The sequence below is a fragment of the Castanea sativa genome, chromosome 1, assembly GCF_040712315.1.
Source record: "Castanea sativa cultivar Marrone di Chiusa Pesio chromosome 1, ASM4071231v1".
NCBI classification, from domain to species: domain Eukaryota; kingdom Viridiplantae; phylum Streptophyta; class Magnoliopsida; order Fagales; family Fagaceae; genus Castanea; species Castanea sativa.
The window spans coordinates 506,762-533,537 of NC_134013.1; the positions used below are offsets into that span (position 1 = coordinate 506,762).

General features: G+C 34.3%; 2 protein-coding genes across 2 annotated transcripts; one reads left to right on the forward strand and one right to left on the reverse strand.

Moving 5' to 3' along the window:
• Positions 1 to 213: 213 nt before the first annotated feature.
• On the reverse strand, positions 214 to 9,813 carry LOC142622794 (peptidyl-prolyl cis-trans isomerase CYP57). The gene is made up of 10 exons (XM_075796328.1): positions 9,412 to 9,813; positions 9,154 to 9,332; positions 8,975 to 9,073; positions 8,573 to 8,679; positions 8,301 to 8,442; positions 4,866 to 5,088; positions 3,446 to 3,485; positions 2,067 to 2,262; positions 986 to 1,126; positions 214 to 664 (listed from the first exon to the last, which is right to left on the reverse strand). Exons 1-10 carry the CDS (start codon positions 9,629 to 9,631, stop codon positions 524 to 526), a joined length of 1,488 nt encoding a protein of 495 aa, XP_075652443.1. The 5' UTR covers positions 9,632 to 9,813; the 3' UTR covers positions 214 to 523.
• Positions 9,814 to 22,167: 12,354 nt separating this feature from the next.
• On the forward strand, positions 22,168 to 26,231 carry LOC142618126 (U-box domain-containing protein 52). Its single transcript, XM_075791105.1, has 8 exons — positions 22,168 to 22,351; positions 22,478 to 22,563; positions 22,850 to 22,971; positions 23,068 to 23,280; positions 23,502 to 23,799; positions 23,980 to 24,081; positions 24,586 to 25,014; positions 25,443 to 26,231. Exons 1-8 carry the CDS (start codon positions 22,168 to 22,170, stop codon positions 26,229 to 26,231), a joined length of 2,223 nt encoding a protein of 740 aa, XP_075647220.1.
• Positions 26,232 to 26,776: the final 545 nt, after the last annotated feature.

Below are 26,776 nucleotides of genomic sequence, written 5' to 3' on the forward strand. Positions count from 1 at the left end.
ATGTTTTAGGTATTTTCTCTTTTATCTTCAACTTTTACATAACAAATACCAACTCATACATTTTTTTTTTTGTTTAATCAATTTTCTCCTTTTTGAGTGTACTTAAAGTTGTACCAATTTTAATAGAGAATTCTCAACTGGGAGAATATACCAAAGTCATTAGGTCTTACCATTTCAAATGTACTCCAATTACTTTCACAACGTGAAAAGCTATATGTTAAGATCAATATTCTTATAGCAAAAAAAACTGATTTTTACGTTTTGGTAGGATCCTATACAATCCTACGATCTTATACGACCTTACATGCGATCCTACAATTTTTACGATCCTCGTGCAATTTTTAACGTTTTGGTGAGATGGGATCGTAAAATTGTGATATCTTACCAACTAGATCGCAATTTTAACAACCATGACGACGTTGCAGTCAAACTACATAGCAAGGTCAAATTGGCACATGACCCAACTCGTCAATTCCATTCAGTCTTCAATTTTTACGAGCCTGACTTGTTGGCAAAGACGAGATCAAGTAAGAGGTCTCCCAGCCCATTCCCTTTCCCGTCGCTTTTGCTTGGCTTGCATACGGTTAAACTTCTCTTTCCCTTTCTCCAGAAGAGGGTCGTGCACGACATAGTCATTTGGGTCATCATTGCGGGACATGTGATCCTGCATAAAACAGCCAACCTAAAAGTTAAGCAAGATAATAACAAAAGGGATTAGTTAGCCAACGAAGATTCAAAGAGCATAAATCAAATTGTGCCAAACATCTACTTATCAACAAAAAAAAAGTGCAAAACATCTTTGAATTTGGAGAAAGGTCTACTTAAGAACTAAAATAGGCAATCACTTTCAAATTTGATAAAGTGATCCAATTTCAATCATAACTACCACTCGCAGGTTTATATAGTTTCTGATTCTGAGAAAAAGTACAAATATTCAACTGAAATGAATTCACAACGTGAGATGAAGTACAAATATGAAGCTTACCTTGCCAGACTCTGGAGCAAACTCTAACTTAATTGATTTCCAGTCAGATAAATCCTCACGATTGCCACCTCCAGATTCACTACTTGAGGCCAAGGGTTTTCCAGAGAAGGCTGCCTTAAAGTTCTCTAGTTTTGCTAGAACCTAAATGTAACAAAAGAAGAAGTCAATATAAAAAGTATATTAATTAATTTATATAACTACATACATTGGAAAAGTAGGGCATATAAAGATTGACACAAATTAAAATTTAATGACACCTATAAATGCAGAGAACACTTCCAAGTTCCATATAAATTGAGATTTTTCTGACCCACCCCTCCATCTTTCCCCAGTAACCTTTTTTCCAAACTGCTATTAGGTTGTAAAAAACTATGGTAAACAGCAAACACAGTCCGTACGATTCCCAAGAGGACAAGGGAAGAAATTTGGAACCCTAAAAATTATTTATGTTAAGGAGCATTCTACAAGCCCCAGATTTCTTTTCCTTCCTCGATGACCTCAGAAATCCAACAGAGTGCTAAAATATGATAAGTTTAATTCCATTTTCTAATTTCCAAAGGCTTGGGAGTGAAAACATAAGGGTTTAAATTCAAATTTGAAACTATAACCCATTTCATAAATTGATGGCAAGTCTTCCCTAGAGGACCTGTCCCAGAAATAAAACAATATGATCTCTATGCCAATGAGAAACACAATGGTACAAGTTTAGATGTCAATGACATTTTAGTGAGCTCCCAATCATTCCATGGTTTTCCTTGAAATATCCAGCCTCATTCTCTAAAGAATTCCTCACATGTACTTATCAAAAAGAATTCCTCAAATGCAAACTTAACAAAAAAAAAAAAAAAAAAAAATTAATCACACACGTGATGCCAAGATTAACCAATACCGTCAGTGTCTGATTTCTGGTTTTGTCTCTATTATTAATCATTTGCAGGTTAGTATTTCCTATCACTTACAAATTTTGATGGTCCAAAAGACGGATCACTTCTTGTTCAGTTTTTTCTCAATAGGCAAGAACATAGGAAACAAGCTAAGATAAGAAAGATGAAACAAATAAGAACCATAATTCATAACTTACATCTTCTTCACGTCCTTGAAGTCTGCGCTTTTTTTGTTTTTGCAACTGTCTTCCTCGTTCACCTTCACCCAACAGCTGTAAGTCTACATCTGCATTAGCCATTCGTTCAGCTCTGGCTTCTGATCCGAGTCCCCTTTTCTTCAGAGACAACTTTTCTACCCTCGGTTGCTCATCATCAATGCTTTCAGCTTTAGACCTGGTGAGATTATTTTTCATATTAACAAGTTCTCAAAGCTTTTTTCTTGACTGCCAATGAGCCTTGGCTCAATTAGAACTTCCTCCTCTCACAAGTTTCAGCGAGGGTAATATCGTGGGTTCAAATCCAATGGGTGTGTGTATAACTTACCATATAAAATAAATATATAACTAACTTTATCTTGTCCACAGAGTCATAGAAAATCTAGGATAAGAACCAAGAGGAGAAATTTTTTGTCTTCCAATGATTCATTTGACATGTGTATTAATGCAGTTTGCTTTTGTTAATTGTGATTAGGAAGACAATAGTCAGCCTTGCAGATTACCTGCGTGCATAGAATGCAAGCAAGCATCATATGTAAATGTTCAATGTTGTACGTGCAGCATAGTATCCACAAGCCCCTATGTCAGCACCATGTGCCATGCAAAGAAAAGAAGATATAAAGGAGTGAACAAATGGGATAGGCCTTGTCTAGGGATTATAATGATGAAAGAGAGTGAATCTTGTTGAAAAAAATTGGAGCAGCTTACTCCTACACATGATGTGTTATGCAAAGAAAAGAAGACATATAAAGGTGTGAACAAACGGTATGAACAACAGCAACAAATGGTATAAGCCTTGTCTAATAATTATAATGCTGAAAGACGTGTGAGTTTTGTTGCTGAAAAAAAGGGAGTTGATGCCTACTCCAACAATCCACCTTGGCAATGGAACCTTGATGATCAATCAGAGGGCAAACTATCTTCAACCTCTATTACAAGTTAAAGGATAATTACTGCACTATATTACATATTCTCACTCCCACAGACTTTTTCATTACTCAGTCCCCCATTACTAGTTAAAAATTAATTACCACACTATGTTACTCTTTATAATTTTTTTGATAAGTAAAATATTTTTATTCAAAAGGGAAGCGAGTTCAAATACAGTGTGCATTGAACCTCCCAAATTCCAAAGTCCCACCAACGGATTATGTGTCCTCAACACACGTCACACATCCTGAATTCCACATCAATATGATCTCATTTCTTATCCATCAGTGAGTTTGGCAACATATTGATCAAATGAAAAGTTATCAAGTGGTGTAATATTGTCAAAGAGTTATACCAGGTTTATATTGCAACTAACACCCCAACACACACATTTACACATATATATATACACACGCGCGCAAATATTTTACCTTGACATAGATATTTCTTGGTTCTTTGGGCTAGAATTCCCTGCATATGCCAATTAAAAAAGAAAAAATTAAACTTGCATCAATAATTTTTTTTTTTTATATATGTAAGAAAAATTTTATTAACAAAAAAGAACTACATCATACAATAAGAATGAAGCAGCCAAAAAAAATATGTACAAAAAGAGAAACAAAAACAAAAAGAATTATTTACAATACAACAAGAAACAGAATCTAAAAACGACAGAATGGAATCCCTAGAAGTGAATCCCCAAGCACGAGACTAGGCAAACAAAGTCCCTACAAACAGTGCTAACAGCTGGTCCCCTGTCTGCTCCAAATCCTCAAATGTCCAACTATTATGATCCCTCCATACGATAATTAAAGCATTTAAAATAAACAAAATAATTTATAAAAGGAAGAAGGATGTAAATGACAAAGGCAATAGATTTCAAAGCTATTTAATTTAACTAAGAAGATAACAATACACTATTTTCACGGTTTTGATGTTGACAAATAAACCCCCTTTTACTAAGAATAGGTTGCTACTCAATATTAGTTGTTTGAAACTCCCATAATCAATTTTTTAACTGTGTATTTTATTTTGTAAATGGCTTTAACCTGCAATATGCAAAGTTAGTGAAGAGATAACAGACTGTGAATTAAGATATTCTCTTCTTCTTTTATTATTGTTTTTTCCAATTTCCTTGATCATTTCAACTTTAGACTGTAATCTCCTGTTGGACATTTTCTACATCTACTACGTACTCGGGGCTCTCCTTTATCCTTTTCAACAAATTTATCACTTATCAAGAACAAAAATAAGGAGCAAATAAAAAACAAAACATTCGTCAACATAGATCTTCAATTTATAAATGTCAGTGGCAGGAGCCTCAAAAAACACTTCAGACAATAAATTAATGGCAGGTACTCAGTAATAATTTTATCTACTAGTATAAAAGAGCTTGCCACAATGCCATGCCAATGTATTTTACTTAGTTTGCATGTCTGTGTTATTTTGCAACAACAGCAGTATTCTTTCATTATAAAAAAAAAATAAAAAAATAAAAAACAGATACTACTGTTGAAAATAGAGAGATGTTTGGTTTTAATAACAATGCAACAAGTAACTCAGCCATTTTCCTATTTTTGTTTTATACATATATTGCTAGGCATTAAGTTAGCTTTCTGGTGGAAGGTTTTCCCTGCTATTATTTCAGTTTCACCATTGCACAGACATTCTTTAATATCTTTTTAAAAGGGTATGTGGATTGATGCCTATGATAATGGCACCACAAATTCAAGGATTACTGTCCTATAAACTTCTATGTTGAAAAAAGAAAGAAAGAAAAAAGACTTTTATATTAAACATCCACAGGTTTGAGAATTTACTAACTGAATTATGCTAAGATGATTAGGGTACCATCATGCAATTTTCGCTTGGCGGGGTTATCGTCCAACTCCTTTCGTCTTCTGAGTATTTGCTGACGCATTCGTGCATCAAAGTTGGCCTCATCGTCATCACTATAATCAAGAAGATTATAAAATCCAGCTTTTGAATCTTTCTGTGACTCTTCTTTCTTTGAGCTTAGAGCTTCTCTTACAGATAACTGCATATCCCTCTTTTTTTTTACATCAGATGGGTCCTGCATTCGAAAAGTGCTTTAGAGATATGCCATGTTGATCATCAATTGCTCGATGTATGGTAAAAACATGTCATGCATATAACTAATGCTAGCAAGTGGTTGCAGCTGATGTTTTTGCTGTTTTTTGAGGAATTCCATAAGTACTGTAAATTAGAAAGATCTCTTAATGCTCCTTTTATAGTGTTAATCCCTAAAAAGACTAATCCTATCAATATAAGGGACTTTAGACCCATTAGCTTGATTGGAAGTGTCTATAAAATTTTGGCAAAGGTGTTGGCCAATAGATTGAAAAGGATCTTGGATAAACTTATCTCTGAACCTCAAAATGCATTTGTTGGTGAGAAGCAGATTTTGGATTCAGCGTTGATTGCTAATGAGTGTGTGGATAGCAAGATAAAAAGTCACATCCCTAGTATAATTTGTAAGCTGGATATATAAAAAAGCTTATGATCACGTTAATTAGAAGTTTTCTGTATTTATAGGAGAGGATGGGGTTTGGAGAAAAATGGAGAGGATGGATTCGTATTTGAATTACCACAATACAATTTTCTGTTTTGGTTAATGGTTCTCCTTGTGGTTTTTTTTTGGCACTTCTAGGGGATTGCCTCAAGGCAATCCATTATCTCCTTTGCCATTTACTTTAGTCATGGAGGTTCTTAGTAGAATGCCGAGGAGGATTGAGGAGGAAGGGCTTATTACAGGCTTTGAGGTAGGGAATGCTGAAGGTGGTGGATTATTCATTTCCCATTTACTTGGGTGTCACCCTGTGTACTTGGGTATCTCTTTTTTAATATCAATAAATCTTTATTACTTATCCAAAAAAAAAAAAAATCCCATTTACTTTTTGCGGATGATACTAATACTCTTTTGTGATGCTAAAACTGAACAGATTCTATATATTCAAATGCTACTGACTTGTTTTGAGGCAGTGACTAGGTTAAGAGTTAATTTGGGGAAAAGTGAGATTGTGCCGGTATGTGAGGTGGAGAATGTGAATCAAGTGGCTGATATTTTATATTGCAGGGTTGATTCTTTACCCATGACTTTCCTTGGCATGCCTTGGGGGCTTCATTCAAATCAACGGCAATTTGGAATCCTATTTTGGGGTGTCTAGCAGGTTGGAAGAGATTATAATTATTTTTGATAGGTGGAAGAGATTATAATTATCAAAAGGAGGTAGATTAACACTTTTGAAGTGCACTCTTTTGAGCTTGCGCACTTGTTATCTATCTTTGTTCACCATTCCTACTAGCATGGTGAAGAGAATAGAGAGGATACAGAGGAATTTTCTATGGAGTGGTTTAGGAGAGGAGTTCAAACATCATTTGGTTGGATGGGATAAGGTGTGCTCTCCCTTGGCTGGTGGAGGGTTGGGGATTCGGAAACTTACTGCTTTCAATCAATCTTTGTAAGGTAAGTGGTTATGGCAGTTTCAGTTGGAGGGGGATCGATTATGGAGACATGATTATTGTGAAGTATGGGGAGGAGTGGGGTGGGTGGTATTCAAAACCTGTTTGAGGTTCTCATGGTTGTGGGTTATGGAAAAGTATCAGTGTTAGACTTATAATTAAGTGATTAAATTCACCATTTCCTAACAGCTTAAGCTTTTGGAACAATTGGTAATTTAACTTGATATCAGATTAGGAGATTTTGAGTTCGATCCTTGGTTTTACTCTACCTCCTATTTAAAATGTTAAATTTCCACTTGTTGGGCCCCCACTTATTAAGGAGAATTTTAGGCCCACAAGTGAAGGAGAGTGTTAGACTTATGGTTAAGTGATTAAATTCACCATTTCTTAACAACTTAAGCTTTTGGAACAATCGGTAATTTAAAAATCAGAATGCAAGGAGACTGATTTTTACAGTACATTCAGTTTGTGGTGGGCTCTATCACTCTGGTAGTCGAACCTAATTCTCGCACAACTGTTGGTGTAGGAATCAACATTTGAAGATGAGATTTCTGATGCTATTTCAAACTGTATTGGATAAGGATGCTTCTTTGGAATCTTTGTAGGAGAGACAGCAGGTTGGGGGGGGGGGGGGGAGTTGGGGTGTGGGATTCATGAGAAATTTTAAAGATTGGGAGATTGATAGGGTAGCTTCATTCCTCCATTTACTAGAATCTTATATTCCCACTAGGGAGGGGGAAGATCGGATGAGAGGGAAACTAAGGAGCAATGGGTAATTTTATGTGAGATCTTTCTTTGAGACCTTACGGGGTTCATCTTCTATGTCTTTTCCTTGGAAAGCCTTATGGAGGGTTAAGGCTCCTTGTAGAGTTTCCTTTTTTTGTGTGGACAGCGGCTTTGGGGAAAATTCTTACTTGTGATAACCTTGTGAAGAGGGGTTACACAATGGTGAGCTGGTGTTGCATTTGTCAATGCAATGGGGAGACTATGGACTACCTTTTGACACATTGCAATGTGGCTTATGTTGTTATGTTTTTTGGATGTTTGGGATTTAGTGGGTATTACCGGAGAAGGTTCATGATTTATTATGTGGATGGCAGATTGGGGACTCTAATCGTTTGTCAGCTATTTGGAAGCTTGTACCCTTATGCGTACTATGGTTATTTGGTGGGAAAGAAATCAACGCACTATTGAACATGTGGAGTGCACGGCAACTCAATTACTAGCATCTTTCATTAATTCTCTTTATGGGTGGTCTTTTGCTTCGGGTCTCACAGATGGTACTTTGGTTCAAAATTTCATAGAGTCAACTCATATGTAAATATTTTTCAATTGTAAATATTTAGACTACTTCATGTTTTATTTTTATGAAGTAGTCTCTTCTCAATATAATTATTCTTACCTATCAAAAACAAAAAAAGCATATAAAGCAAAAGTAGAGATACAGGATTCAATATATCCATATAAAATAAGCCTAAGCAGGCATCAATGCAATCAATTTGAATAGATACATGATGGCTATAGAGAGAGAGAGAGATGAGATGAAAATTTCAAATAACTGAAACTAATAAATGAGAACTCCAAAGCAAGTTAGTTAGATTGAACCAAGCTTGCATTAAGGTAAGCTCAGATTCAATCCAGCCCCCATCAAATGGCCATGTGTCGCAACACATTTTATATGATCATATCATCATAATATGGCATAACTCATAAGTATAGCTGACCCTAATTTAACTGAGATTATGACTTAGTTGAGTTGAATAAAACAACATATAAGAACTAAAACAGATGGCAGATTGTTACCAATTCACTACTTGGAACATCTTCCTTTAAAAGACGAGGATCATCCAATACATCGTGACTGCTTTTGATCTTTCGCTTTACTGCTGCCAATTCTTTCTCCTCTTCTTCAGCTTCTTCTCCAAACGAAAGCAAGTTGAGCTTTCTGCGTTACGTAAATATAAAGCATGCATAGCTTAGGCAATAAACATAATAACCAATTCACAACTAGCATGTTGCCATTTCTGTTACATCCACAGAAAATACTATTACACGAGGTAGGAGAAAAAACTCACTTCACAGCTTTCTTCTTGGTATCTTTCTTGTCAGAATCAGCTGCGGATTCAACCAAAGGCTTTGACAATGCTCTTGGAACAATGTCATCAAAAGGGTTCCATAACACCTAAAACAATGAATTTAAGAAAAACACTAGCTGATCACTTCCTTCCCAAATAATAATTTTATCAAAGAAGTCAAGGGGGCAACATATTTTTCACAATTGCTGACATGGCCCGTTGTGATTGGTGCATAATAAAAGAAGTGTTCGAAAGTGGCGTTACTCCAATCACAAACTTTGCGACCTTAGCACTGCTCTTGAATGTGAAAGTGATGTTAAAGCAATGACAAGTAGTGAAACTAGTTGAATTATTCCATTAACATTTAACAGTATGTATGTATGTTTGCTTGATTCTACTGACCTCAACGGATAAAATCTTGGGTGGTTCCAAGGGCCTGTCATCCTTATCAGTTTCAATTTCAGATAATCTAGTCAGATTATATATCGAATCCCCCGTGACCTGAAACAAACAAGTTGAATTCAAATTTTGCTAAAAAATAAAATTCAAAATTCAAAAAAGAGAAGAGAAGAGAAAAATACCTTGCCAAAAATGGTGTTCTTCTTGTCAAGCCAATCACAGCGGTCCAAGGAGATAAAGAACTGACTGCCATTAGAATTAGGCGAGCCAGCATTGGCACACGCAACCAACCCTCTGTGCTTGAATCTCAACCGCGAATGAAACTCATCACCAAAAGGACCGCCGTATATACTTTCGCCACCTGAGAAATTAAAAGCCAAATCATCTTGATTGTGAATAAGAAACCCTAAAATTTTGAGTAAGAGTAAGAAGAGAGTTACCGGTGCCGGTGCCGGTGGGATCGCCGGCCTGGACGAGAAAAGCCTTGATGATGCGGTGGAAGATGGTGTGGTTATAGTAGCCTTCGAGGCAGAGCTGGACGAAGTTGCGAACAGCTTTTGGAGCCTCTTTAGGCCACAGCTCTATGTCCAGAGGGCCGTGGCTGGTGTTCAACACCACCTTCCCCTTCGTCGGTGGCTCTAGCACATAAATCGTCGACATTTGATTTATTTCCCACTCCTCGCTCGCTTTTTATTCTATAAAACTCAACTCAATTCTTTCTTTGCTCACTGCACTGCAATTCTCACAACAAATACACTTCCAATTTCAACAATGGATGAGATGACCCTTTTTTTTTTTTTTTTTTTTTATTTATTATTGGGCGTCTTGCTTCTTCTTTATTTTTGGTTGCTAAATTACAAATTACACTATTTAATTTTGCCTAAAATTCAATTAAGTCATTTAATTGGATATTCTAACTTTCAATTTTGATCCATTCAACTTCAAATATTAATTGAGACGTTAATAATTCTTAAACAAATATTAAAATTTTAAGTTTTTGTAATATAAAATTATGTATAAATAAGATGTTTATTGATCAAATAGTAATTAACATCCGATTTGAATAAAATTTGATAGGTATATTAAGCATATAAGGAACATAAAACTCAACAGTTAAATTTTCAAAATTCACACGAGAGATGTATGAAAACTTTGGAGAGTTTCAATTTTTTTTTTGGCAAAATAACATCATTTTGCTAATAGTTTTGTTAGTTAACAACGTTTTCAAAATATTTTGGAAACTACCATCTAGAGTTTGTTAGACTTGAGTTTATTATAGCAACTCGAGTCCTAAAGACTCAAATTTTATGTGTTGGCAATGCTGAGGTGGAAAGATTATCCATGTAGAACTCAAGTCTTTAAGACTCGAGTTCTATTAGAACAAGAGAGGAAGAGCAAATAAAAACCCAGCAACATGTACACTTTTTCTTCGCTCATTGATTGAGAAATAAACATCTTCAAATATTTAAGCTCAACGAAGAGGCATCAAAACCCAGCAACGCATGCTGCGTCTCAACGTTCATGGTGCCAACAGCTTCTGAAGTTTGTTCATTTTGTTAGAGAATGCCAATTTTTGATTTAGTTCTATTGAGCAAATTTGGGGCTTTTGTGACAACAAACCTAGAAAAACAACAAAACCAAACCCAAGCCGAGATCGAAACTACTGTGGGGTTGTGTTTGATTTGGGTATGGAGAATGGGTATTTTTTTTTATCTTTGGGTTTTGGTTTCTAAGAAATGGGTTTGGTTGTTCTTCTTCTTCTTCAATTAGATCTTGATCTTTCTTTTTCTTCTTCTTCACTCTATTCTTCTTCACTCTATTGTTACAATTCTATGAAAACTTGAGTTCCACGTAGATAATTTTATCTACCTCGACTTGGAAGTCGAATGTTTAAGGCTCGATTTTTACTTTAAACTCGAGTCTGTTAGACTCGAGACGCTAGTTTTCTAAATAATTTTAGAAATCTGCTAACTAACGAAATTGTTTCTAAAATGGTGTTAAATGGGAAAAAAAAAATCTAGAGTTTGAAACTTTGTAATGTAAAAACCCCATGGCGGAGGAGCCCAACGGACCAAGCCTGTTATCCAGTCTATACAAGGACCCTTCTTATGAATGTCAAAAAACTCCATCATTGAATCCTTTGCTTGTCTACTAATCTCATGGAGAGGTCATGCTGATTGTTTTTAGCTAAGCTTGTTCCTTTTATCTGCCATAAACTATATATATATATAGAAAATGGATAAAGGTTTCAAATAAAAACAATTTCACGTGTATGAATTTAATTAGCAATATTTAAAACCTTCAATTTTATTAGAAACGTTAGTACATATTTTTGGATATATATATTAATAAAATTTACACTTCATACTTAGACTTGAGTTTATTGTAGCAACTCGAGTCCTAGAGGCTCAAATTTTATGTGTTGGCAATGCTGAGGTGGAAAGATTATCCATGTAGAACTCAAGTCTTTAAGACTTGAGTTCCATTAGGACAAGAGGGGAATAGCAAATAAAAACCCAGCAACATGTACGCTTTTTCTTCGCTCATTGATTGAGAAATAAACATCTTCAAATATTTAAGCTCAATGGAGAGGCATCAAAACCCAGCAACGCATGCTGTGTCTCAACATTTATTATGCCAACAGCTTCTGAAGTTTGTTCATTTTGTTAGAGAATGCCAATTTTTGATTTAATTCTATTGAGCAAATTTGGGGCTTTTGTGACAACAAACCTAGAAACAACAAAACCAAACCCAAGCCGAGATCAAAACTACCGTGGGGTTGTGTTTGATTTGGGTATGGAGAATGGGTATTTTTTTTTATCTTTGGGTTTTGGTTTCTAAGAAATGGGTTTGGTTGTTCTTCTTCTTCTTCAATTAGATTTTGATCTTTCTTCTTCTTCTTCTTCACCCTATATGCTTCTTCACTCCATATGCTTCTTCACTCCATTGCTATAGTTCTATGAAAACTTGAGTTCCACGTGGATAATTTTATTCACCTCGACTTGGAAGTCGAATGTTTAAGGCTCAATTTTTACTTTGAACTCAAGTCTGTTAGACTTGAGACGCTAGTTTTCTAAATAGTTTTAGAAATCTGCTAACTAACGAAATTGTTTCAAAATGGTGTTAAATGAAAAAAAAAAAAAAATTCTAGAGTTTGAAACTTTGTAATGTAAAAACCCCATGGCGGAGGAGCCCAACGGACCAAGCCTGTTATCCAGTCTATACAAGGACCCTTCTTATGAATGTCAAAAAACTCCATCATTGAATCCTTTGCTTGTCTACTAATCTCATGGAGAGGTCATGTTGATTGTTTCTAGCTAAGCTTGTTCCTTCTATCTGCCATAAACTATATATATATATATATATAGAAAATGGATAAAGGTTTCAAATAAAAACAATTTCACGTGTATGAATTTAATTGGCAATATTTAAAACCTTCAATTTTATTAGAAACGTTAGTACATATTTTTGGATATATATATTAATAAAATTTACACTTCATACTTAGACTTGAGTTTACTGTAGCAACTTGAGTCCTAGAGACTCAAATTTTATGTGTTGGCAATGCTGAGGTAGAAAGATTATCCATGTAGAACTCAAGTCTTTAAGACTTGAGTTCCATTAGGACAAGAGAGGAAGAGCAAATAAAAACCGAGCAACATGTACGTTTTTTCTTCGCTCATTGATTGAGAAATAAACATCTTCAAATATTTAAGCTCAATGGAGAGGCATCAAAGCCCAGCAACGCGTGCTGTGTCTCAACATTCATTATGCCAACAGCTTCTGAAGTTTGTTCATTTTGTTAGAGAATGCCAATTTTTGATTTAATTCTATTGAGCAAATTTGGGGCTTTTGTGACAACAAACCTAGAAACAACAAAACCAAACCCAAGCCGAGATCAAAACTACCGTGGGGTTGTGTTTGATTTTGGTATGGAGAATGGGTATTTTTTTTTTATCTTTGGGTTTTGGTTTCTAAGAAATGGGTTTGGTTGTTCTTCTTCTTCTTCAATTAGATTTTGATCTTTCTTCTTCTTCTTCTTCACCCTATATGCTTCTTCACTCCATATGCTTCTTCACTCCATTGCTATAGTTCTATGAAAACTTGAGTTCCACGTGGATAATTTTATTCACCTCGACTTGGAAGTCGAATGTTTAAGGCTCAATTTTTACTTTGAACTCAAGTCTGTTAGACTTGAGACGCTAGTTTTCTAAATAGTTTTAGAAATCTGCTAACTAACGAAATTGTTTCAAAATGGTGTTAAATGAAAAAAAAAAAAAAAATTCTAGAGTTTGAAACTTTGTAATGTAAAAACCCCATGGCGGAGGAGCCCAACGGACCAAGCCTGTTATCCAGTCTATACAAGGACCCTTCTTATGAATGTCAAAAAACTCCATCATTGAATCCTTTGCTTGTCTACTAATCTCATGGAGAGGTCATGTTGATTGTTTCTAGCTAAGCTTGTTCCTTCTATCTGCCATAAACTATATATATATATATATATATATATATATATATATATATATATATATAGAAAATGGATAAAGGTTTCAAATAAAAACAATTTCACGTGTATGAATTTAATTGGCAATATTTAAAACCTTCAATTTTATTAGAAACGTTAGTACATATTTTTGGATATATATATTAATAAAATTTACACTTCATACTTAGACTTGAGTTTACTGTAGCAACTCGAGTCCTAGAGGCTCAAATTTTATGTGTTGGCAATGCTGAGGTGGAAAGATTATCCATGTAGAACTCAAGTCTTTAAGACTTGAGTTCCATTAGGACAAGAGAGGAATAGCAAATAAAAACCCAGCAACATGTACGCTTTTTCTTCGCTCATTGATTGAGAAATAAACATCTTCAAATATTTAAGCTCAATGGAGAGGCATCAAAACCCAGCAACGCATGCTGTGTCTCAACATTTATTATGCCAACAGCTTCTGAAGTTTGTTCATTTTGTTAGAGAATGCCAATTTTTGATTTAATTCTATTGAGCAAATTTGGGGCTTTTGTGACAACAAACCTAGAAACAACAAAACCAAACCCAAGCCGAGATCAAAACTACCGTGGGGTTGTGTTTGATTTGGGTATGGAGAATGGGTATTTTTTTTTTATCTTTGGGTTTTGGTTTCTAAGAAATGGGTTTGGTTGTTCTTCTTCTTCTTCAATTAGATTTTGATCTTTCTTCTTCTTCTTCTTCACCCTATATGCTTCTTCACTCCATATGCTTCTTCACTCCATTGCTATAGTTCTATGAAAACTTGAGTTCCACGTGGATAATTTTATTCACCTCGACTTGGAAGTCGAATGTTTAAGGCTCAATTTTTACTTTGAACTCAAGTCTGTTAGACTTGAGACGCTAGTTTTCTAAATAGTTTTAGAAATCTGCTAACTAACGAAATTGTTTCAAAATGGTGTTAAATGAAAAAAAAAAAAAAATTCTAGAGTTTGAAACTTTGTAATGTAAAAACCCCATGGCGGAGGAGCCCAACGGACCAAGCCTGTTATCCAGTCTATACAAGGACCCTTCTTATGAATGTCAAAAAACTCCATCATTGAATCCTTTGCTTGTCTACTAATCTCATGGAGAGGTCATGTTGATTGTTTCTAGCTAAGCTTGTTCCTTCTATCTGCCATAAACTATATATATATATATATATATATAGAAAATGGATAAAGGTTTCAAATAAAAACAATTTCACGTGTATGAATTTAATTGGCAATATTTAAAACCTTCAATTTTATTAGAAATGTTAGTACATATTTTTGGATATATATATTAATAAAATTTACACTTCATACTTAGACTTGAGTTTACTGTAGCAACTTGAGTCCTAGAGACTCAAATTTTATGTGTTGGCAATGCTGAGGTAGAAAGATTATCCATGTAGAACTCAAGTCTTTAAGACTTGAGTTCCATTAGGACAAGAGAGGAAGAGCAAATAAAAACCGAGCAACATGTACGCTTTTTCTTCGCTCATTGATTGAGAAATAAACATCTTCAAATATTTAAGCTCAACGGAGAGGCATCAAAGCCCAGCAACGCGTGCTGTGTCTCAACATTCATTATGCCAACAGCTTCTGAAGTTTGTTCATTTTGTTAGAGAATGCCAATTTTTGATTTAATTCTATTGAGCAAATTTGGGGCTTTTGTGACAACAAACCTAGAAACAACAAAACCAAACCCAAGCCGAGATCAAAACTACCACGGGGTTGTGTTTGATTTGGGTATGGAGAATGGGTATTTTTTTTTAATCTTTGGGTTTTGGTTTCTAAGAAATGGGTTTGGTTGTTCTTCTTCTTCTTCAATTAGATCTTGATCTTTCTTTTTCTTCTTCTTCACTCTATTCTTCTTCACTCCATTGTTACAGTTCTATGAAAACTCGAGTTCCACGTAGATAATTTTATCTACCTCGACTTGGAAGTCGAATGTTTAAGGCTCGATTTTTACTTTGAACTCGAGTCTGTTAGACTCGAGACGCTAGTTTTCTAAATAGTTTTAGAAATCTGCTAACTAACAAAATTGTTTCTAAAATGGTGTTAAATGGAAAAAAAAAAAAAAAAAATTCTAGAGTTTGAAACTTTGTAATGTAAAAACCCCATGGCGGAGGAGCCCAACGGACCAAGCCTGTTATCTAGTCTATACAAGGACCCTTCTTATGAATGTCAAAAAACTCCATCATTGAATCCTTTGCTTGTCTACTAATCTCATGGAGAGGTCATGCTGATTGTTTCTAGCTAAACTTGTTCCTTCCATCTGCCATAAACTATATATATATATATATATATAGAAAATGGATAAAGGTTTCAAATAAAAACAATTTCACGTGTATGAATTTAATTGGCAATATTTAAAGCCTTGAATTTTATTGGAAACGTTAGTACATATTTTTGGATATATACATAAATAAAATTTACACTTCATATATACTTAGATTCAATTTTCTACTATATAATATTTGTTTTTGTTTTCTCACTCTAGGCAAAAATTTCTCTTTTTATGATCTTTGTTAAATGGTTGTCAAATTGATTTATGAACAAGTTATGGGTAAAATAAAGAGTTCCATAAATAGTTTTACACTTTTCTCTATTCCATTAATGTGCTAAATAATAAAGATGAACGTAAACTATAAATTGAAATGATTTTATAAAACACGACTTATGTCCAGTGCATCAGTTGTTTAACTAGATTTTATAAGTTTTCGACTTAAATTGATAAAATCAAGATCTATGACCTAATTTCTTTTGTTTTGGGTAGCGGATAACCTAATTTACTTTGTTTTTGGTAGTGGATAATAGAGAGGAGTAAGGGCAACCAACCAATCAGGCTCCTCTAACAAAACCCAAGGACGAAATAGAGAGGACATTGGATGCATGGGTACCCATGTCTTACAAAAATGGACCCAAGAACAACTTTGGCATCACCTTTGGCTTTGAATAGAACATAGGAGTAAGTTAAGGTGAACAACAGTTGAGACAGCCAAGAAATTAAGCAACATTCACTTCAACCCAAGTAGGGGAACTGGAGACATATGAGGTAGTCCAAACATATATATTGGAATATTGCAAAGCCGAAGAAGGTGCAAACAACATCTTCAAAGTTTATTTTTAACAATCCTTTAGATGAAGTTTGGAATAGAGGGGATCTCATCTAAGTGTGTTTTAGGAAGTTGCATGCGAGGAGTAAGAGAGGTTGATCTCAGTTGCGAAGAGTGTGAGCTTTCATTTATCTGATTCGTCAATATCTATATGTGTAGAAATTAAGGTGGAGGAGTATCCTTATCTAGGTAGGGGCATTATGGTGGCAAAAGGAGAGAAACATTTAAGGGCCATTTTGAGTTCGTCCATTATCCATACAATAGTTGCATATGGGCATTGCAAAAAAAAACATGAATGACAACGGATGGGTCTTCACTTGGCAACCCTGGGAAGATAGATGGAGGTAGGCTCATTCGAGACCAGAACGGCAACTAGGTTATAGGTTTCAGCCGTAATATTGGGATAGCTATCAGTGCTGAGTTGTGGGCTCTCAAGGATGGGTTAACTATTTGTAGAGAGTTAATTTTGTCACCTATTGAGATTGAGATTGATGCTAAAGTTGTCCTTGGATGGGTTTCAGATACTAGAGCAACAACATCAGCAGTGGCGGCTCCAGAAATTTTGTTTAGGGGGGTCATTAAAAAATTTTAATAAAACAAAAACTTGAATATATTGAGTTTTATATTGACCAAAAAAATTAATACATGAAAAAAATTAATACATGAAGTTTTACAATTTTTTTCTACAAATTTTAAAATTTTAAATTGTTATATGATAGTTCATTATGAGTTTCTATTTCCAATGTGGGTAGATATGAGCCTATAACTATTTTATTTTGTTAAGTTTTTCTAACATTTTTATTTTTATGTAGTTGTTATTATCTATTTGTTATTGTTTTTATAAAAAATTTTAAAACTAAATAACTAAACTAAACTCATTAGATTTGTATTAATTATTGACATAGACAACTACACTCATTTATATATAAACTTATACACTATGTGTCTATTTAACTAATCAAATGCTTGGACAACCATTAACTTTATAATTTTTTTTTCTTAAATTTTACTAACTTTATAACAAAAAGTTATTATAACATGATAACAATACACACACATGTAACAAACTATCTCTATTTCCTAATTATTATATTATATAAATTTATATTATATACACAAACATTCACACACATCATAATTCACACAAATAGCATTATAACAAAAAGTAATGCACACAATTAATATTAGATACACTCACACACATAATATAAATTTATAAAAAATAGTGATACTCACAATTCACAGACTTTTACACTTTACTCTTAGAGTTGGAAATACTTGTAATAAGTATGTGCAAAATTTAAGTCAGGGAATGCAAAAATATTTTTAAAAATAAATTAAAATATTAAACTATCAAAAAATAATAATATATATATATATATATATTTTTTTTTTTTTGAAGTCAGGGGGTTCATTTGAACCCCTGAATATAGAGTAGAGCCACCCCTGAGCATCAGTCTGGCCAAATTTTTTCGTCTATTTTACACTAAGAACTTACTTTTTCTATTTTACACTACTACTTTTCCAAAACACCCACACTAGTTCATCTTTTTTACCATCTATTCTATTTAAATATTAATATTTCTATAATTTATTGTTATTATTTTTTCATTTTCTATTGTCCTTATCTCTTTTTCTTTTGTACTTATCTCATTTCATTTGATCTGATTTTTCACTCTCATCTCCACTCCTCTGCCGTTTATTCTCAAGACTTTCCTCTTCCTCTCACGGTTAGATTACCTTTCCACCATAACCATCTTCTTCTTCTTTTTCTTCCTTTTCTTTTTTCTTCTTTGTCTCACGGTTAGATACACTCTCCACCACAAGAACCAATCTCCACCACAAGCACCGATCTCAAAGATATGAAGAAATCCCTTTCTATCGAAGCTTGCATGGTTGAATCTCTCTCATTTGATTTCAAGTGTTCTGCCACCATTGGGTTTGTATTTTGATTTTGATTTTGGGTTTGGGTTATGGGTTTTTAGTTGATGGTTTAATTTTAAGTTGATTTTCTGTGGATTTTGGGTAGATCAGGTTTGATTTTAGTTGTATTTTGGATTTTTGTTGTTTTAACAGGTTTTGGTGGTGGTGGTGGTTGTTTTAACAGGCGATGGTGGTGGTGGTTGGGTGGTGATGGTTGGACGGTGTTGGGTGGATGGTGGGATCTGCGTTTTGGTGGTGGTGCTCTTGCAGGTTCTGTGCGTTTGTGTGGGTGTGTTTGTGTTTGTGTATATTAGAGGAAGAAGAAGATGATGAGTTTGAGTTGGTTTTGTAGATGGAGAAGAGGGAGAAAAAAAAGGAGCCAAATGTGAAATTAATAAAATAATAGGATACACATCTACAGTAACTGTGGCAAATGTGTAAATATACACAATTTTAGAAGGACTGATGTGGAAGATTTTTGGGGCAAACTGTGTAAAATTTGTTACTTTTTGCAAAGTTTACATCCACTGATGCAGATGCTCTTATAACTATAACTTACACCAGCAACTCTTATTTTGGATTGCAGGATCCTCATCAACCAAATTCCTTAGGTGAGGATGACAATTTCCACACTTGTGTGGCAGCATGGGAGGACTGATGTCTTGGATTTGCATTCAACTCTAAACATAAAAATTTAACCTTTCTTTGAATTGGGCTAATGCTCAAACTTGGGTCAAAGTTTAATAATTTGGAATTTGGTTTGGAACTCTTAAAATCGTATATCATATCTATATCTATAAAATATCTAAAAGTTAAAGCGTAACATTTATTATTGTTATATGCTTCACATAAGCATAGCATTTTGGTAAACTTAGGTCTATTCCGTTCATTTTGGTCCAATTTAGTTTACTTTGGTCAATTCGGTCTACTTCAGTCCATTTTGATCCAATTCGTTCCATTTCAGTCCAAATCAATTCCCTTTGGTCCATTCAGATTACTTCAGTCCATTTTGATTCAATTTGTTCCATTCGGTCCACTTTGGTCTATTTTGGTCTAATTTGTTCCATTATGTATATTTCGGTCCAATTCGTTCCATATGGTCATTTTGGACTAATTGAACCTTCAATTGATTCATTTTGTAGGTTTCCTTTTCAATTTTAGGATCAAAATTTTATTTTTTTTCTTTATTTTTGGGTTGAAAAGTATGAAATGTTATTCTATTTGAGCCAAACTATTTAGTTTTGGGCTAAAAAAATACAAAAAAAAGCATTAGAAATTAGAGATGTGGGTCCTAAAAAAGATAAATATTATAAATATTAAAAAATGACCTGAAAGTATGAAACTTGATATTGGAAAATCATTTTAAATAACACGTGCACTATTTAATCTACAAATTTTATATTACATTCTTATAAAGTAATATTATTACATTTTCCTACGCATCATGTGAGTTTCAAGTAGTATAATATATTAAATTAGAAGCTTAATAAAAAATTCAAACTAGATTTTAATTGCACTCCGATTTTGCTTTCAAGTGTTTTTCTAATTGCCTTATAAATTAATGCAAAATGTCACTTTAATTATAGTCCAATTTATATTTACATGAAAACTCATGTATCTAAATTTAAAAAGTATAAAGAGACTCCATTTGATTTTTTTATGATACTAAATAATATTATAAATGTGTATAATCTATTACTTTGATATATGTATAATCTATTACTTATTTGGTAAAAATGTTTATTGTGTGTGCATATATATAAGAGTTAGGGAAATGCTAACGGATGCCCTTAGAACATTGGTTAATAATCCATTTAAAGAAAGTTTTTATGGAAAAAAAAACCAATTAATGTTTTGGCAGTTTTTTTTCATTTCCCATAAAAATAGTGCCAAAAATTTTCTAAAATGAATTGTTAAGCAATGTCCTAAAAGCATTCGTTAGCATGACCTTAAGGGCATTCGTTAGCATGACCCTAAGAGTTATAAGCAAATAATGGCTAGTTTTCTCGATAATATGCAACAACCTTCTTCTCAAATAATAATAATAATAATACAAATTTTTTTATAACTTGTTAAAGATGTAAAGTTTTGATTGGTGCAACATCAATTTTGTTGACTCATCACTAACGCTACCTTTATTACACATCAATTTCAATAATCATTTCAATGATTGTGAAACAAATTACAAAAAAATGGGGTTAATAGACTCATTGATAAAATAAATCGACCAAGGTGAACAATAGATTGACTAAAAATAAACTTAAGTAGAATTAAAAGGCTAAAAATCTTATAACTTAATGGCATAGCGTGCTCTCCATTATTAGTAGACCTAATCGACAATTGCTATCATTGTTGTAACTATAAATTAAAAATAGAAAAGAAAAGAGGAAAAAAAAAAAAAAAAAAAAGAGAATCTAGAGGATTGGTAGTGTGAAACATGTGCAGGCTACTGATAGTGTGCAATCTTTTCTTTTTGAGCAAAAACTGAAAACCGTTAGTTATTAACAGTAAATCACCCTATTAACTCACTAACCACTCCTCCTTTAGACTGCACATCCCAAGATTTATTCTACTAATAATTATCTAAAGACAGGTATATGACGTAGCGAATATTCTAGGATTAGTATTTAGCAAAATGCTACGTGCATAATATTTTCCCAATAAATTTTTAACAGTAAGTTATTGTTAGTTATAATTTAATCTTATCACTAAAATTATTTTTTTTTTACTAATAACAATATGTCATTTAAAATTTATTATGAAATTATTGTGAATATAACATTTCTCAAATAATATTTCATGATTAGCCACCATGCTTAAACTAACTCCTAATTATTTGTGGACTAAATTGAAAAATACTCCTTTCGACTAAAATTACATACAAATAAGCTCCAAATTGAAAATAAATAAATAAAAAAATAAAAAAAGGAAAGATAGGCAAATAATAGAAGAGTAGAACCAACAAATACAAATCTTTTGTACTAACTTTTTTATGTTCTACCTTATATTCTACAAATCACAACTTGTTGTGTATTTATTTAACTTTTCTTATAAAAAAAAATAAAATAAAATTTATGGCAAATTGTAATTGGTAAAACATGTAGTAAAACACAAAAAGTAATACAGATAATTTATATTGAGAACGATCCATACGATATCTCATTTTCTCTCTCTCTCCTCCAAAAGTTAAAGTTAAATCCCTAACATATGGTCATAAATTAATTAAGGAATTGACTGACTAGTCGGTTTTTAATTAAAGATTGGCCAGTTGTTCATTTGGTCAAATTGTCTAAATCAAGCGAATGGCTGAGAGTTACATTGTAAAGAATTAGTTAGTAACTTCCGTTTTCCTATTGGTCTCACCTACACCACCTTCATTCTCAAAGTCACAAAAACAATCACAACAGCAACAGCGACAAGGAACTAAAGCCTAAGCCTCAAACCAGCTGCTGCATCTTTCTCTCTTCCTCTTCTTCTTCTTCTTCTTCTTCTTCTTCTAAGATAGCAGCACTGGTTTTGAGGCTGTGGCTATTGGTGATGGTGGTTCTAATCTTTCATTGTTGTATCAACACTTCTATAACATCAACAACAACATCGTCATCATCATAATAACATTATTAATATCTCCAAAAGTATTTGTACTACTTTTGCAAAAAATTAATAACTATGGTTCCAAATTTTTCTGCCAACGATAGTCATAGTACTCCACCCATCAAGTCCACCGCGGTGGCCATTGATAAGGATAAGAACAGCCCTTACGCTGTCAGATGGGCTATTGATCATCTTATGGTTATTAACAATCCCATTATCACCCTCATCCATGTTAGGCACAAAATCAACCACCTCAATCGTAGGTACCCTCTCTCTTTATTTCATTATTATATATTTGGCATATTGCCATGCAGATACTATAGCATGTATCATTTTTGTTTTTGGTTCTGATTTTGGTTTTTGTTTTTTTTGAGAGTTTATGCAGAGGGCGCCAATGATGCTAATCACTCTGCCGAATCTGAAAATAACAATCTCTTCATCCCATACCGCGCTTATTGTGCTCGTAAAGGGGTACGTAGTTACATTTATTTGATTATCCAAGTGACAAACAAGCCAGGCAAATTTTATGTGAAAGTGTATTACACTCTCTCTCATGTAAGAATAGTTTCTCAACAATTTAGCCATATACAGTAGTAGTATATTTGTGAAAGATGTCATTAGTTGGGGGTGATAAAAAAGGTTGCATTTTGCAAATTAAAGATGGTCCATTTCGAAACTGTCTATATACATAGAGTATAAATTGGGAGGCCGGTCCATGTAATTAAACTGACATCAGATATAAAATTCTGAACTTCAGGTTCAATTGAAAGAGGTTGTCCTTGAGGAATATGATGCTCCTAAAGCAATTTTGGATTACATCCACCAGAACTTTATCAACAGTATTGTTGTTGGTGCATCAACGAGGAGTGCTCTCGCAAGGTCTCTCTCATACAAATATTTAAATCGTTAAGAAATAATGAATTTAATCATTTAACCGTTGATCTAAAACTAAGCTATCTGTTTGGGTTCATACAGAAAGTTCAAAGGTTATGATGTACCAGGCAGCTTAATGAAATCTGCACCAAATTTCTGTTCTGTTTACGTAATCTCTAAAGGGAAAATATTGTCAGCTAGGACAGCACTAAGGCCCATGGCAAATACTGCTACCCCACCAAAACAACCCTCATCAGGAGGACTTCCTCCAACACCTGAACAAAATGGAGAAGAAAACAGGTATGTACCCAAAATGTTAGATATTAGTCCATCGATCCACGTGGATGTGATCGTAGTTCTTAAAGTACAACACCTAAGAAACTCTACTTAAACTTAACTCTATATGAATATAACCAGTGTAACATAAGACATCAAAAACTAATAGTGGTGGTCTTGTTATTCAGTTTTCAAGTTTGCCTGTAAACATCCATTCCTTTTATTTATTTTCTTACATATTGTTTCTTGGCAAAACACAGATCTGTAAGGGGATGGAGAAGTGCAGGACCAGGTTATGAGAGATTACTTTTGGAAAAGAACAGTGATGCGATGAGAACATCACGCGAGCGAAGCAGGAATAGTCCAATGAATCTCTCATTGGAGGATATCGAGATTCCCAACCGTGGAGCAAGGTCTTCATTTGGCCAAGATTCTGTCAGGGATGAGAGTGATCTTCCAGGGGTGCTGATGTTTGGATCAGTGGATATCTCAGGCCAAAATTTAGATTTCAGCATTGCAGCAAGTTCTCCCAAGGAACAATCCACCAAACATTCTGCGGTAAGTGCAGATTGGTATTGAATATTGAATGCTAGTAATTAAGAAGGGTCTAAAATTTTGAACACTTTGTAGTCTGTTACCAGTTGCCACACAATAATAATTCTATATCCTATTCCTAACATTAAGAAGTGGTCTCATTATAGTCAAGTAATCTAACTGTGAGCTGCTGGTTTATTACAGCGAGAGCTAGAAGCTGAGATGAGAAAATTGAAGCTTGAACTAAAGCAAACCATGGACATGTACAGCTCAGCTTGCAGAGAAGCAATCTCAGCCAAAAAGAAGGTGACTTTAATTTTTCTTACAACAAGTGGGGGAGGGGATTTGAACCAAGTTCTTCCCATGTTGGAGACCGGGCAATGCTATTGAGGGACAAGGCTCTTGGAAAATGTGACCTTATATTGTCCTTCGAATGTGACCTGCCTTATTTGCTAGCACTCTTCAATGAGCTGTCCTTCGAATTAACTTTGTTTCAAAAGAAAACACTGCATTTTCAATTTTTAGCAATATGATCCTTAAAAATTAGTTTTCTTCACTTGCCACTGTATCTCAATCTTATATTGACACATTCCAATTACAAGCCAGCCAACCAAAGATAAAAAATAAAAATCCAATTTGTTAGTCCACTGTAGCATACTAGATACCATACGTTTCCCAGGTTCATTGATAAATGATTATAGCTCAGGCAGTAATCATTACCATTTATTAGAAAGGAGAAAAAGAGATAGGCAAAGCACACAAAAATCCTAGCCTAGAAACAATTAAAATAATTTTGTTGATGGCTGTCAGGCTAAAGAGCTTCATCAGTGGAAGGTGGAGGAGGCTCGTAAGTTTGAAGAAGCCAAGAATGCTGAAGAAGCAGCTCTTGCTGTTGCAGAAATGGAGAAGGCTAAGTGCAAAGCTGCCATTGAAGCAGCAGAGGCGGCACAGAAGCTAGCTGAGAAGGAATCACAGAGAAGAAAACTGGCAGAGATGAAGGCCAGGCGAGAGGCAGAAGAGAAAAATCGAGCATTGTCTGCATTGGCACAGAATGATATCCGGTATAGAAAATACACCATAGATGAGATTGAAGCAGCAACTGACAAGTTCTCTGAATCAATGAAAATTGGTGAAGGTGGATATGGACCTGTATATAAAGGCAAACTTGATCACACCCCAGTTGCCATCAAAGTTTTGAGACCTGATGCTGCTCAAGGGAGGAAGCAATTCCAACAAGAGGCATGATATTCACACTCTCTTTCTTTAAAAAAAAAAAAGATTAGGAATCTTATATGGAGCATGTTATTGCATAAATTAAGTCAATTGTTAAGGAGCATCAGAACATGCTCACAGGTAGCAATCAACAGATGCTACAGATCAGTATTTTTTTTTTCTTTTATTGTGATTATGGAGTGTGCCAGCTCAACTAATAATGTGTCATACATATTTCGCTTCAGTCCTTGTGAACTTGGGTATCTTCTATACCATATATGAAGTCTGGATGGGATAAATCATTCAAAAAAGAAAGATAATTGGATGAATCTGAGTGCCATAACTAATAAAACAAGATAACTTTAAAGTTTTAATCACTATACCTAGTACGTACTATCATTTTGATAGTTCTCATGATCTCAATTCTTAATGTAGATTGTCTACAACATATGCAGGTTGAGGTCCTTAGCTGCATTAGACATCCTAACATGGTCCTCCTCCTTGGTGCCTGCCCTGAGTATGGATGCTTGATTTACGAGTACATGAATAATGGCAGCTTAGAAGATAGGCTGTTTAGAAGAGGTCACACCACTCCAATTTCCTGGAGGAGAAGATTCAAAATAGCCGCTGAGATTGCAACTGCTCTTCTATTCCTTCACCAAGCAAAGCCAGAACCCCTAGTGCACCGGGACCTAAAACCAGCCAACATCCTCTTAGACCGCAATTTTGTGAGCAAAATTAGTGATGTTGGCCTAGCACGTCTAGTCCCACCTTCTGTGGCTAATAGTGTCACACAATATCACATGACTTCAGCTGCAGGGACTTTTTGTTACATAGATCCTGAGTATCAACAAACAGGCATGTTGACAACCAAATCAGATATATACTCATTTGGGATAATGCTACTCCAAATTATCACAGCCAAGCCCCCTATGGGTCTTGCACACCTTGTTCAAAAGGCCATTGAAAGAGGTACATTTGAAGAGCTGCTTGACCCCGCAGTGACAGACTGGCCTGTTGATGATGCTCTAGAATTTGCTAAATTGGCACTAAAGTGTGCAGAGCTAAGGAAAAAGGACAGGCCAGATCTTGCAGCTGTTATATTGCCAGAGCTCAACCGGTTAAGAGACCTTGGAAGGAACTGTGAAATATACAGAAGTAATGGTAGTCAGAATCACAGCTATTTACCACGTCATCTCACAACAAGTTCACATTCAAGGACAACTGCAAATCAGGTTTTTTGACTTTGTCATAACAGACACTAGATGCACTTTCAAATTCAAGCACAAGGTCATTAACTTTGATATTTCAGCTCAAACATAAAAAACCACAAACTTTTGTAGGGGAAGTTATTGAATCATTTAAATTCTTGTTATATTTCACCATTCCTCCTCAATGTTGGGCCACAAAATTCATTATTTTGAAAATATGTTTGTTTTTTCTCACACTGTTCTAAATATAATTTACTAGGAGCCAATGTAAAACCAGTGATGGGGAATTGAACATAGATTTCAAACAAAAGAAGATGGCAGCAGGTGAAATTGAAGACCACCGGATTCAAAGAACCACTAGCCATAAAGCTGCTTGCATTGGAAGAAACAAGTGGTTTGAATATGTTAAAGGACTGATTTTGGACAAGTAAGTACTAAGGTTTGTTGTAAGAAAAAAATTGGAAAAGAAATGTACATATTCAAGCTTCTTTCAGTGCTTGGAAAATGTCACTTCTGAAAGCTGTATTGGGAAAGTTCCATTAGTTTCTGTTATGTTGGCAACATCATACATAGTGATT

Coding starts and splice junctions, on each gene's coding strand:
- LOC142622794 (XM_075796328.1), bottom strand. CDS start 9,631: ATGTCGACGATTTATGTGCTAGAGCCACCGACGAAGGGGAAGGTGGTG. Junction 9,074..9,153: donor AGAACACCATTTTTGGCAAG/GTATTTTTCTCT, acceptor TGTTTGTTTCAG/GTCACGGGGGATTCGATATA. Junction 2,263..3,445: donor CAAGAAATATCTATGTCAAG/GTAAAATATTTG, acceptor TAATCTCACCAG/GTCTAAAGCTGAAAGCATTG.
- LOC142618126 (XM_075791105.1), top strand. CDS start 22,168: ATGGTTCCAAATTTTTCTGCCAACGATAGTCATAGTACTCCACCCATC. Junction 23,281..23,501: donor AACAGGTATGTACCCAAAAT/GTTAGATATTAG, acceptor GGCAAAACACAG/ATCTGTAAGGGGATGGAGAA. Junction 25,015..25,442: donor GGAAGCAATTCCAACAAGAG/GCATGATATTCA, acceptor CAACATATGCAG/GTTGAGGTCCTTAGCTGCAT.